Genomic DNA, 14,344 nt, shown 5'->3' on the forward strand with positions numbered 1-14,344 from the left:
AAGCAGTATTAAGAATTTGACAGGAATCGCCGCTACTTGATGTCCAATGTACAGGTGAGTTGACGAAGTGAGTCTTGTCAGGATGAGGTTGAAGACAGCAGGTGGTGCTACACAATCTGCGGAGAAGCACAAGGACGTCGAAGCCTTTGTTGATTTTGTTTAAATGCTGCAACTTCACTATATATATTTTCACTAGTTCAATAGTTTTCAGAAGCAAAAGTTTGTGGAAGAAAAAAGAGAATTTTTCTTTTGTGTTGAAAAAAATTTTTTTTCAATAATTTTCTGCAAGAAGCGTCTTGTTTCATGCAGGGTTGCCGAATCGATGACAGCCACAAATGCAATTTTATAAGTTTAATTCGAAAATGTTCTTCAAATTATAGCTGATTACTATTATGGATTGTTTACATAAATAAATAGAAAACATAAATAACAGAGCTTACGACAAAAATAATAGCGCTTACGACAAAAATAACAGAGCTTACGACAAAAATAAATACGCTTACGACAAAAATAATAGCCTAATGAAAATACAGAAAATACTGAAAGCCATTGATTGTGAATCATTTGAATTTTATTTTTGTTTTGCAAAGAAAAAAAAAAGGCTGTTGTATCAATCAGCTGTCTATCTTTACACATTAAGGTGCCGCATATGAATTTAAATGATATTTGGTGGTGCCAATACCTTCTATTTTAGCTTCGACCTCCTGGCGACAATATTTTAGCTGTTGTGGGCTTTTTCGTAGATAAAAATCCATATTTTGTGTTTTATATACATATAAAGTAGGTTAGTTTTCTGTACGTCTTAGTTATTATATTTTTGACATTACCTCATTATTTTTAAGATTCTTTTTGAAATTAAGCTATTTGAATGCAATTCTTGCTACAAGTAAAAATACGTATAAGTATGTGGATTCTGCTTATTGTCTACATTTCTCACTATCCGAAAGACAACTTAAAGTATTGCGCTGATGAAAGACGTATCAATCCCCTCACATTCTCTAACAATTGCAACGAAAGAGAAGTGACACTAGAATTTGAAAAATATGAAACCGCGAACATATTAATAGTTCCCTTTTCAAAAGTAAATAAATTAACTATTAATATAGATATTATATCCAAAACAATGTCCTTTGAACAAAAGCAATACATATATATATCTATAGCAATATTAACACATGAGGATGTTAATGGTGTAGAAATTCTTAAGTTCTCTATTAAATGCATGTCTTGATTAGTATCTATATTATGAATAAATGCCACAGAAATTATAAACAATAAACTCTTAAATAATCCATGACTTAATAAATGGAAAAATGCCACCTTCATAAGCCCTGAAGATAAAATTCTTATTGTTAAGGGTAATTGAATCAAAGTTGAGAAAGCTTCCCAATTAAATTTAACTTAGTATGAATACTAAACATTTCTTTCAAAATATTGCATAATAGTTAAGTTAAGGTTTAGCAACAGTCAAAAATTACATTATTATTAAAGTTCCTTCTTATATTTCCCATTTATAAGCTCGATTTTTATTTTTATAGTAAATAGCAAGTGAAACGAGCATATTTTTAAATTACGAAAGTGCCATATTAAAATACTTCTGCACTTTATGTAAACAAAAAACATATGTTGAAATGTTAGTATTCTACTAGTTTTACGATACATAAGTTAGTTAGTTTGCGCTAATTTCATATAATTCTCTTGCTTAACACATGTCTTGAAAAACACAGTAACAGCGTTGCTATACAACGTTCAACGTACTAACAGCTGTAACCAATGCTTGCTTGAATACGTTGCGAATTATTATTATTCCTTGTATATCATAACCAGCAATTCTACATTGTGCAGAGCATAAAGTCGTTATTTTACAGACGATAATTCTCTGTCTTTATTTAAGAGAAAATTAAATTATTAAAGCAAAATACATTACGAAGCAATTTGCTTAAGGATTAAAAAACAATTTAATCTCTTTAGTGTATGTTTACTAAAAGTATGAAAATATTATAAGTGCAAACCTTTTCTTGCAAAAGCCAACAACGCTAAGAAACTGAAGTAAACGCGGTGCGTGTGTAGAAGAACAAAATAAAGTAAAAAAGAAAGCTTTATGTCAGAATTGCCGAATTTATAATGAACATAAAATAATTATCAATCGGTATTTTAATTGACAAAATGGTACAGAATAAACTGCAAAGAAGAAAAAAGTGCATGTTTTTCATATATGTTAACACATATGCACATCATCCCTTGTCATGAATTAAGTGAAAATCTATTTATTGCATAAAAATAATCCTAGATTTTCAAGTGTTTTCGGGCTTGTAAGAATTTTTGGTTGCAACAACAGAAATGAAAGATTAAAAAAATTAAGAAAACAAAATCGAAAGTGCTAAAGCATCGTTATAAAAAAATATATTTAGCAACTTTGGTTCAGTATTACTGTTTTCAATCGTTTGGTCAATTTGGCAGTCAGTCGTAATAGCTGACTCTGGATTCACAAAAATAATTCCGGACATGTTAATGGCTGTGTAGGGGTAAGTAGAGCGGTTATTGCACCTATTTGAAATGAGATTTTTATGAGAGTTATGATGAGAGTACATAACGGAATTCAGATGTAAAGATTTGAAAAATGGAATGAATGAGCTGAAGGTGGATGCTCTATTCAGATGCTCCTGTATACGTGCTTTTTATTACTCTTAATCTGATATATGACCACTAAACTAAACATTCGTATAACACCAAAGAAAATTTAACAAACCTTCATGTTAGTCCTTCTAAAATGAATGAAAAAGGTAAAAAGGATAAATAAACGAAAACGCGGCGCAACTATTTTGTAAGTTTTGCTGAAAAACCGGCGCCGATTTATGGATTTTAGTTTCGAGTAAATTGCTCCACAGAGCAATCTACAGCTGTAAGCTCGTTACAGCGTATCTATAATCAACAATTATGGAGTTTCTTCGATATCCGGTACTATGAACCGTCATAGTGACACGCTTATCTATGAGTAAATATTCTAAAATTCTAACCCATTCATTTGAAGGGAAAAGTTAGGTGCTGTTTATGTTATAGAAATTAGTTAGGAATCTCTGAATTGATGTATTCTAACCAACGGAAGGCAAATACAAAAATTCAAACAGCGTTAAGTTTACCTCTGGATGACGAAAAGATAATTAAGTGGCAATTGCGCACTAGAGTATAGCGTATAGAACCTTAATAAGCTTGAGAATCTGAATATATTCAAGCATAATTGTGTGTTGGCTTATATGTCAACTCTCTTTGGAAGTGTCATGATGGTAACACTTGGCATAAAGAGACGAAGCTTATGAATGTTCGAAATTGCTGGTCATAGCATAAGTTCTAAAGTGTTCCCGTATAAAAGCCAACCACATACGCACTAAATTTATTTTTCTGTCATTTCTGCCCTCTCTGTTGCTACTAAACACTTCTCCTGTAATATTCCACATGCGTGGCATTTCACGAATAAATATAAACGACATTTTTGGAAAAGGCAGCATTTGTTAGAAAAATTGGCAAATGAAATATTCACATCCCAGATAATAAGTAAAGTATATTTAAGATTCGCCGTCAATCGAATTTAGTTGCCTTGTCACATCAATTAAATTGCGTTACATGCTTTAAACGTATTTACATTTTTGCTATTATATTGTAGATATTTATTTCCTATACATATATTTTTTTAATTTTTTTTAGATAGATGTGTATATTTTTCATACGTATTTTTATTCTCTGCTTATGTATTTGAATATATACGAAATGAAGAAAAAATTACGTCTAAGGTTTTTTAGGTATCTTGTTCGAGTCTGGTCCACTTTTAGTTTTGATAATATGCGGGTATTAACTAAAGATATAGGCGATAAGTTCTCCTTTTTCATTTCATGGGCGAATGCCAACAATGAACAGTAGAGGAAGGTAACGTCTTCACTTCTAATCATAATTACGTTTACTCTGTATAGTTTCGATGGATATTTCGACTTGTCTCCGTGTTATAACTACAATTACAGATCTAATATGATTTTATATTTCGATATTGAGATTAAGTATTAAGATTTCTTTCCAGTTATTATTATTTACAATTTATTTAAAAAATCGTCTTATAGCATTGGGTCTGAGTTAAATTTTCTGTAGACTTTGTTTTTTGATGTACATACCTATATCGTATTTGATTCTCTTTTTTAGAATCATTCATTCGAAGTTAAGGCAAACTGCTCATGGCTTTCATATCTAAGTTTTCCTTGTGAACTAAAACGTGTAAACCTACACTTGAAATTTTGAATGCTTGAATGAAAATAAACAATTAGCAACAGCAATTTTACAAAATGTACGTTTTGTGTACTAATGTAATATTTTCTATTAGGATAACTCCAATTTCTAATTTAATAAACAAATGACTATATAATCCACTTGAACAAAAGTAATTCGCTAAGCACCCTAGGATGATGAGTTTAAGCACTACGGTCATTTTGAAATGCGACACTTCACAAGAATAGAATTTTCTCGATTCATGATAATCAAAAATCAATATTTTGTTTTATAACTGCATTTACTTCTGGATTTTTTCCAACGAAACCTTTCCTTGTCATTCAATACTTTTTTTAAGCATACGCTATATAATGTGTTCAAATTTTTCAATTAATTAACTCTGAGAGTAATATATATTTCAACAACCTTGCAAAGTATATAAACTTTTTTTTTTTTATCAAAATTTGCGTGTGTGCACGTTAACTTGACATCTGTTATCATCAATTTATAGTTGTTATAATTATATCAATAATCTACACAATGCACGCTTTGTAAACAACGATGTTGTCTTCATTATAACCTGAATTTTATCGATTATATATGAACCTTGCTTTCAGTTTGTGACCAATTTTTTTGGTCAAATTTGAAAAATGGGTTTTCTCAACGCTATCACGATAAACTTGAATTTAACTAGCAAAGATGTTTAGTAAATTCCTTAACGAGCCCTATTAATGCCTTAAGAGAGCTCTGGTAGGCAGCTAAGGTTATTATGTTTTCGGATTTAGACGCATACTTCTTCAGAATTAGGCAACGTTAGATATTTTCTTAAGAATCTACGTGAAAATCTGTTTGTTGAAGTGAAATTCAGGGGTATTTCCAAATTCGACAGATGTTTCGTATAGGTTCACGAGATATATAAGGATATCGATGGAGTTTTCTGGTTAAGCCGCGCGAGTGTTTCAATTTTGACCACTTTTCCATAGTCGATTTATGTTTACATCTCATATCTAGAAAATTTGGAAAAATAGGTTCTAAAAACAGAATTAGAATGTGTGTGTGAGCTGATTTAAAAACTATTTTCATCTAGGTTCGTGATGGGTCTAACAACTTAACATAGCTTGTTAGGACGTTTACAGAGTACTCTTAAAATAGTTAGCAATCGATTTAACTAATTTTTTGCATACCAAGCTTCACGTCAGTCGAGTAAAACTCTGGGAGACTTAGGCTCTAGATATGCCCTCTATTGCTTTCCACACTCCTACTATTTCAAGCTTTCAATGCGTGTTTCTTAAAGCTTTATTTTTTAAGGCAGTGGATTAAGGCAGTTTATTATTATTAATTTAGCCAAAGAATAAATTCTAAGACTACAGTCTTGAAGCATTAGCAACTAAGGCTATGTTGAAAGCTCTACCGCACATAAGATTTGACTCTTGAGCCACTCATACGAATTCTTCGAACCGAATGCATTCATATTATTAAAATTTTGAAGGCGTCTTCAAAAAAAAAAAAATCGTCCAGTGCTTGAATGAAGGATTTTCTTTTCTTTGATTATAACTTGTTTTATAGAGCAATATGTAGTACAGATTTTTCCGACCTTTTTTTGTCTTTTTCGGTATACAACTGTGACAAAAAACCAACTTTCAATTTATTTTAAAACCTGCGATCTACCTCACGTCTACTCATTTACTTAGAAGAAATGTTTGCATTTTTCATTTTGATTAAGTTATTACGAGATATGATACCCACCGTGAGGCGCTTTTTCCTTTTACGCAGGTTTTTAAATAAATCACTCCTTAACATTCTAATTTTTTGGGATATTTTAGGAAATGTGACAAAATGCTGCTCCTTTTTACACATAAAAGTTTGGATAAAATAAATCTTTTATGGTATTAAATAAGCGAAAAAATTATAGTGAGACGCATGGCCCACCTTCAAATACTCTACAAGGAAAAGTGCTTGAAAAAGTATTTCGATCGGAAGCTTTTTCAATAGCGTTTACCCTTGGGCCAAAACATTTTCGTGTAATTTACCGAATTTTGGATTACGTTTAACAAAGAACGCAAGATCATAAGTAACCGAGCCGATTGCTACTTTTGCGCACTGCTCCTGAATAATTGTTAAGTAAATCAAAAGAATCCGATTTTCGTTTCTGGCTTTCAACAAAATGTAGCAAGAAAGCAAAAATAGGCGGCGAAAGGATTGATTTGATTATTGATCTGGGTTCTGGTGAACGTCGCTTTTAGTGAACGCTCCAGTACAAACAGACAAAAATTTATACTTCTCAAGTAGAGTGGAAACGCTACTGACATTTTTTAATTTAACTTTTCATTCGCGTCTGCAAAGCGTATTTATTTTTTGAAAACGAAGTAAACATTTGGTTTTTGGTTCTCAAAACATATCTCTTCAAATGAAGTATTAATTAATATACAAGGTTGTGTTCAAAAAAACAGGTGAACTTTTATGTTTTTCGAAAATTATTTATTTATTCTTCAACATATACTTTGTCCCCGTCAAATTAATTCTCCTTAGATATAATGAACCTGTGCGAAGAATTTCTGATATGGGATCTTCGTAAGGCGTTGAGCTCTTACACCGACACGGTCTTAACCTTCTTAATTGTTGCAAAACACTGTCTTTTCATGTGTCTTATTATTTTTGCAAAAGTCACCGGGGATCAAGCCTAGTGAACACGACGGCTGCGGTTATGTTTTTGGCCAAACAATTTACGTCGCCCACGAAATTGGAAATGTTGTCTTTTCTCTTCAATACACCTCGTGTATATTTATTTCCTTAATGCACTTGTGCGAGCGCTTTTTCCAATTCTCGAAGCACGTGTGATATCAGCCTTTCGTTATGGTTTGACTATCAAAAACAAACTAAAAATACAAAATGACTGATAATGTCAACATATTTCGGGGACATTTGTACCAACATATCGATAGCTTTATTTGAACACACTTTGTATAGAAAGCAAAGAGCACAGAGGCTGGCTGCTTTCGTTTGAAGATTTAGCTCCACTTTTTTATAAAATATTGTGGATGCTTAGGTTGCAAAATGGTAAGGACCACCTTAATGTAAAATAATCTGCACATATCAATTTCACAGTTAATTAATATATGTATTGTTTAATCATTAGTAAAAGCATTGGTTGGTTGTTGGCTAATAATAATAATAATAATACAGTATTGTTTATGTTTCTCAAACATAGTTAAGTTTATAATGCCGGTCGTGATATTTGTTTACATCTTCTAATTCATCGATTCTCTTAATTTCCTTTATTTATTTATTTATTTTTTTCGTGTTTATGTCTGTTGAGCACTGCTACCATGTGCATCGAGAGATTCATTTGTATGTATGAATGTGTGTATGTGCATCCAAACAGTATTTACTCATATTTGTTCCCTTTTACTTTTATCTAAGTTCATTTAGCGTGTTTTTATCGTAACATTTGCAAATCATTGAACCTGTTGTTGTTTTTATTATTGTTGTCGTCGTTATTCTTGCTCAGTTGGCTGCCAGACTATATTTATTATTGCATTTAGTTCTAATCAACCTATTTGTACAACTAGTAGTGAGATTATGAGTTTCGCATTCTTAGGTGAACCGGTTGTAAGCTTTACTATTCAAATTGTGCAAAGTGCTTACAAAGATATATCATATCTGATACCATCTGATTCTTTGCTTTAAAAAAAAATGCACATTTCATTTTTGTTTTTATTTTCTTAAATACTAAATAAATAGGTAAATAAACATCAATGATTAAATTACGTAGGTACGTACATACATGGTTACGAAAAAAATTTAAAATAAAAATACAAAAAAAATATTTCTAAAAAAACATGCATGTTGTTCAATTTTTTGAGTTTAAATTAATTAATAACGGGTAACTCGATATACGGCTATTTATACCGGTTGTTAAGTTAAAAAAATCTACAATTGTTGCAAAAGATCTCGTAATAGATTTAAAGATTAATAAATTGTTGTACAATATAAGGAGCATGTGTTCGTTTTTGGATTCAAGTAAACCGAAGAAAAACAAGAAAAAGAAGAAAGTAGAGTGTGAATCTACGTACGATTTTAGTGTATTCTTGATTGCTTTTTTTAATTTCGAGATCTCAAATCTGACTATTTTATTAAGGGACCTTCCACAGTTCCAAAAAATTGCAGATATTTCTCTCTTACATTTTTATAAGTTGTAATGAACGTTTTAATGGTTCAAATAAGTGAATAATTGGATGTCTGGTGAAAGAATTTCAGCTGAAGCTAAGACAGGCATGTTGAGAGGATTGACGGGAATCTGTAGTCGTTGTATAGGCTATTTGACTGCGCAATATTCTTCAGTATTGGGACGATCATTTAGTTGGTAGTGTGTTTTTCCAATAATTTAAAACAACCTGATTTCTCCGGAAGTTTTCCTTATTTTTATTAACTATATTGCCTGCCTACTTATTAAAGATTTATAGCATTTTTTTTAAAAATGGGCTAAGGAACGATTAGGGCAATCATTATATTACCTCAAAATAAATTGAATGTAATCGTGTTTCAGATAGCGGATATTTGAAAAAAGAAATTAGTTTAAGCGAAGCTGATGCTCTTTCATAAGCAGTAATATTATAGACTTTAAAAAATTTCAGAAGTGACGCGGAACATTATCCAGCAAAAGCAGACCTTGGTAAACAGTATTAAATAATTTTTTCATCAGAAAGTTTTTTTTACCTATCACTCGTGGGATCCTCTGTATACGTGCAACACAGTAACAGCCAGAAAGAGGTGAAGAAAGAGGAAGAGATAGCAAGGTAGCGCCTAAATCGATAAGTGCCTTTACTGACCGGGCATTCACGAGTTGATTTACATTTGTTGGCACTTTTTCACAATTCTTTCCAGGTTTTGAGAAAGGACCGATTTGATCGCACTGGTGGTGGAGTCATAATCGTCATATCTGCTGCGATCCCGTCCTATTCAATTGAATTTCCTACTCCTCTCGACGTTGAATTTATTGCCATTTGGCCTACAATTGCCAATAAATAGTTATAAGTAACTTGCTCCTACCCCCAACGCGGATATCTCCGTTTATAAGATACATGCTGCCTTCATTTGTGATGTGGCCGAAAAGTCTAAACCTACCGACATAGTTATAGCGTTGAGGGACTTAATGTTGCCACAAGTCACTTGGTGTCATGGTGATAATTCTGGCTGTACTGTCCCCACTTGAACTTCGGTTAGAGCTATTGTGTGTGTAGACTCCTAGATCTTTGCTTTGCCAGTTACCCGGAGATAGTTGTAAGTCGTTGTCCATCTTTTAGTTTACCTGAGGATCCGTTTCATCCATCAATTTGTAGTTTCTTTTATTAGAGGTATGATGTTCCGTGGAACTATTCTAACGCGCCAAATCCAACTTTATCAAATAAATATTATGATTTTAACAAAACTAATATTTTACTGCTCATCTTCACACATTAAAAAAATCTCATCTTTCACACATTATGTTCGGTTTTTCTGCTGGGAATATTGAAATCTTACTTTATTCGTTCTACAATGTATCGAATTCATTCGAAGGCATTTCTGCATTCGTTCCGATCAAGCAATCTCGCCCTCGAAGCAGATGCCCGTCATGGTTTAACAAGAGAATTAAATATTACAAAAATTGGAAAAATTGCTTATGACTATTTCGCTTAATCTGCATCAAAGCATAGATTCAATTACATCACCAATGGTTACACAGCATCTAGTTTTTGCTATTAGATCTTATATTTATCTTATTATGGCTTTCGGAAAGGAAGGTCTACTGTCAAGAATCTTTTAGAGTTTATATGCCATGTTTTCAAGGCTTTTTCTAGTGGTTCTCGTACGGATATCGTATATACTGATTAAATAAATGTTATAAAGCATTTAACTTAGCCAACCATAACTTATTGATCTTCAAACTCTATGCCTCTGGCTTTCCTTTTTACTAATTGAAATGCATAAGCTCTTATCTGCGTAACAGATCTTTCAGGGTTTAACTTCATCATCTAGGGTAAATTTTCTGTGACGTCTGACGTCCTTCAAGACAGTCACTTAGGACTCCTTTTATTTAAGTTATACATTGATAATCTTCCCTCGCTGATTTAATCCAGCCAGATCTTGATGTACGATGACGGTGTTAAACTGTTTTCTTCTTTCTTCTTGGAATCGCAATCGCATCGTCTTCAAGTTGACTTAAATAATTTAATTACATGCTGCTCGTTAAATTTTATAAAATTAAATCTAAAAAAATGCGAGAAGATTTCTTTCTTAAGAAGGAAGTGATTAAGTTCTGAGTATTTCATTGACTCACAGGAATGGAAAAGCGTTGATTCGGCCATCGATCTAGGGGTCCTATTCGACCAAAGACGTTTTAATTTGCACCTTGAGCTCTCTTTAAGTAGGCCTAGGTCCGCGTTTGGTTTCATTAAAAGGTGATCCAAAGGGATTTAAGGATCCCTATATTACAAAAAGGCTTGACATGCGCTTAGTTGAGTATGCCTCTGTTGTGTCGTCTCCTTTCTCTAGGTGTTATGTAAATGGAATTGAATCAGTTCAAAGACAATTCTTGCTGTTTGGCCTTAGAAATTTGCCTTGGGGCCCGCTTGCCTCTTTGTTTCCTTATGAAAATAGATTGCTTCTGTTATCCTTACCGTCACTTGAGATTCTTAGTGTTTCCTTCTTAATTAAGTTAATTAATGGTAGAATCGATTCGATCACATTGCAAGCTTTTGCATGTTTGCGAAGGCTTAGGGGTTCACTTGCAATTTAGTTCGGTACTGGTTGTGGACGTGTCTGCGTGGTAGTTGGTTACATGGTTTTTTCTTTCTTATTGATTTTTTACATGAATTATGACTTAATTAGTCTTTTGTTTACTTCTCCTTATATACTTTATACTAGTTTTTTAATATTAATTAGTACAAAATTTGTTTCTAAGAGTCAATCGAATTCGACTGTTAATTTATTTTAGTTGAGTTTCACGTGTAAGTAAATAAATAAACAAATAAACTTTATCGCACTTGAGAATTGAACCCGCGAACAGTGACTTTGTCGCGATTTTTACTTATTCAGCTAATCACACGTTAATGGAAGAAGAGAAAATTACTGGCGTTTTTCTCTGCCTGATTTTCTCAACATTTTCTTTTGCATTCTATAAGCACAATTTTTATTATATCAATCACCGAGTACATCCGTTTTTCCAACAGGTTTGCAACGTCTAGAAGCAGGCTTCGTAGAACCCGCAAAGTATATATATTCTTGACCAGCTTCAAATTCTAAATCAAATACAGCATGTCCGTCTGCCCAATTGTGTTTCTGCGTAATGTCAGCTATAAGCATTCTCCTGGTTACAAAAATTAAGCTACTGACTTCAAATTTGGCAGAAACATTAAAGGGTGTGAAGTTATATTTAAATATAACTAGCAAAGACACAAACTAAAATTTTTGCAGAGCTCTGTAAAGCCGTTACCAGAATTCTGTTAAACGAAGTCTCGGAGGGATTTAACTCAAAGTACAAGTGAAATAGAACTTTTCGAGAATTTTTTTGCAAGTTATTATAAACAAAACATGACTATATGTAAATTAATTAATATTCGAAACCAAAACTTTTTTACACTATGCTATAAATGAGGTTGATAAAGCGAATGTTTGCGGAGCTACTGTGGCCAAACCGCATCCCTTGGAAAAATGAAACTAGCACAGAGTGCTTCCTCTATTAATAGCCTTTCCAACGGTGTGCAAAACTTAATATAACCTCTGTGCTAGTTTCATTTCCAAAGTCCCATAAAAAAATTCTCCGGGCAAAAATTCAAATTCTGCTTATGGAAACTATTTTTAACGGTATTTGAAATTTGGTATGTTAGCGAAAACTACATATGAAAAAACACCCAAATTTGACACTCTAGTGCGGCCAAACTAGAAAATGTCGCCTATATTCACCTATATCACGTGAATCTATATAAAAGTACCTATTCCATGGGCAAAAAAATTCACACTTTGCTTTCAGGAACTATTTTTACCGATTTTTTGAAATTTGGTATGTTACCATAACATAGCTATGGGAGAACACCCAAATTTGACACACTGGTGCGGCCAAACTAGAAAATGTCGCCTATATGCACCTATATCAGGTGAATCTATATAAAAACGCCTGTCCAATGAGCAAAAAAATTCAAACTTTTCTTTCGGGAACTGCGCTGAACGATCTTTTGAAATTTGATATGTTAGCGAAAAATGGTAAAATGTGGTATAGTATAGTGTATTTTGTACTAGAAATCACTGTACTACAGTACAAAATTTTTGTACTACAGTATAGTGTATTTTGTACTGAAAATAATTGCACAGTATAGTGTATTTTGTACTGAAAATCATTGTACTACAGTACAAAATTTTTGTACTACCGTATAGTGTATTTTGTACTGAAAATAATTCTACTACAGTATAGTGTATTTTGTACCGAAAATCATTGTACTACAGTATAGCGTATGCTGTACTGAAAATCATTGTACTACAGTATAGCGCATTCTGTACCGAAAATCATTGTACTACAGTGTAGAGAATTTTGTACTGGAAATCGTTGTACTGCAGTATTGTGCATTTTGTACTAGAAATCATTGTACTACAGTATAGTGTATATTGTACTGAAAATCATTGTACCACTGTATAGCGCATTTTGTACTGAAAGCCATTGTACTACAGTATAGTGTATTCTGTACCGAAAATCATTGTACTACAGTGCAGTGTATTTTGTACCGAAAATCATTGTGCTACAGTATAGTGTATTTTGTACTAGAGATCATTGTACTATAGTACAAAATTTTTGTACTACAGTATAGTGTGTTTTGTATCGAAAATTATTGTACATTATTTTTGTACTACAGTATAGTGTATTTTGTACTGAAAATAATTCTACTACATTATAGTGTATTTTGTACTGAAAATCATTGTACTACGGTACAAAACTTTTGTACAGTGTATTTTGTACTGAGAATAATTGTACAGTATAGTGTATTTTGTACTGAAAATCATTGTACTTCAGTATAGCGTATTTTGTACTGAAAATCATTGTACTACAGTGTAGTGTATTTTGTACTAGAAATCGCTGTACTACAGTATTGTGTAAAAATCATTGTACTAAAATCATTATACTACGGTATAGTGTATTATGTACTGAAAATTTTTGTACCACGGTATAGTGTATTTTGTACTGAAAATCGTTGTACTATAGTACAAAATTTTTGTACTGAAAATTTTTGTACTACGGTATAGTGTATTTTGTACTAGAAATCATTGTACTACAGTACAAAATTTTTGTACTACAGTATAGTGTATTTTGTATCGAAAATTATTGTATATAGTTTTTTTTTGTCCTAGAATATAGTACATTATGCTAAAGTATACTATACTAGTACTATACTTTACTATACTAGTATATACATAGGCTATACTATACTCACAACCATTTTTCGCTAACATATCTAATTTCAAAAGATCGTTCAAAACAGTTCCCGAAAGAAAAGTGTGAATTTTTTTGCCCATGCAATAGGTAATTTTATATAGATTCACATGATATAGGTGAATATAGGCGACATTTTCTAATTTAGCCGCACCAGAGTGTCAAAGTTGGGTGTTCTCCCATAGCTATGTTATGGTAACATAGCAAATTTCAAAAAATCGGCAAAAATAGTTCCTGAAGGCAAAGTGTGAATTTTTTTTGCTCATTCGATAGGTATTTTCATATAGATTCACGTGATATAGGTGAATATAGGCGACATTTTCTAGTTTGGTCGCACCAGAGTGTCAAAGTTGGGTGTTCTCCCATAGTTATGTTATGGTAACATAGCAAATTTCAAAAAATCGGTAAAAATAGTTCCTGAAAGCAAAGTGTGAATTTTTTTTGCTCATTCGATAGGTATTTTCATATAGATTCACGTGATATAGGTGAATATAGGCGACATTTTCTAGTTTGGTCGCACCAGAGTGTCAAATTTGGGTGTTCTCCCATATGCATTTTTCGCTAACATAACAAATTTCAAAAAATCGGCAAAAATAGTTCCTGAAAGCAAAGTGTGAATTTTTTTTGCTCATTCGA

The 14,344-nt window shown here is 32.3% G+C and overlaps 1 protein-coding gene across 2 annotated transcripts in view; it reads left to right on the top strand.

Annotated features, from left to right (window-relative positions):
• Positions 1–1,861: 1,861 nt before the first annotated feature.
• The window catches only part of LOC119642170 (probable beta-hexosaminidase fdl), a 47,763-nt gene continuing 35,280 nt past the window's right edge, over positions 1,862–14,344 (top strand). Inside the window, exon 1 of one of the 2 annotated variants that reach the window (XM_038041164.1) lies at positions 1,862–2,525. Coding sequence is in view for 1 of the 2 variants with exons in the window: in XM_038041163.1 (XP_037897091.1) it covers positions 8,007–8,023 (17 nt within the window). In the remaining variant the exon portion in view is untranslated. Of the gene's footprint in view, positions 2,526–7,953; positions 8,024–14,344 lie in introns of those variants that run through there. The other variant, XM_038041163.1, reaches the window with a different exon arrangement.

The sequence above is a fragment of the Glossina fuscipes genome, unplaced genomic scaffold (genome assembly GCF_014805625.2).
Source record: "Glossina fuscipes isolate IAEA_lab_2018 unplaced genomic scaffold, Yale_Gfus_2 221, whole genome shotgun sequence".
NCBI classification, from domain to species: Eukaryota; Metazoa; Arthropoda; class Insecta; order Diptera; family Glossinidae; genus Glossina; species Glossina fuscipes.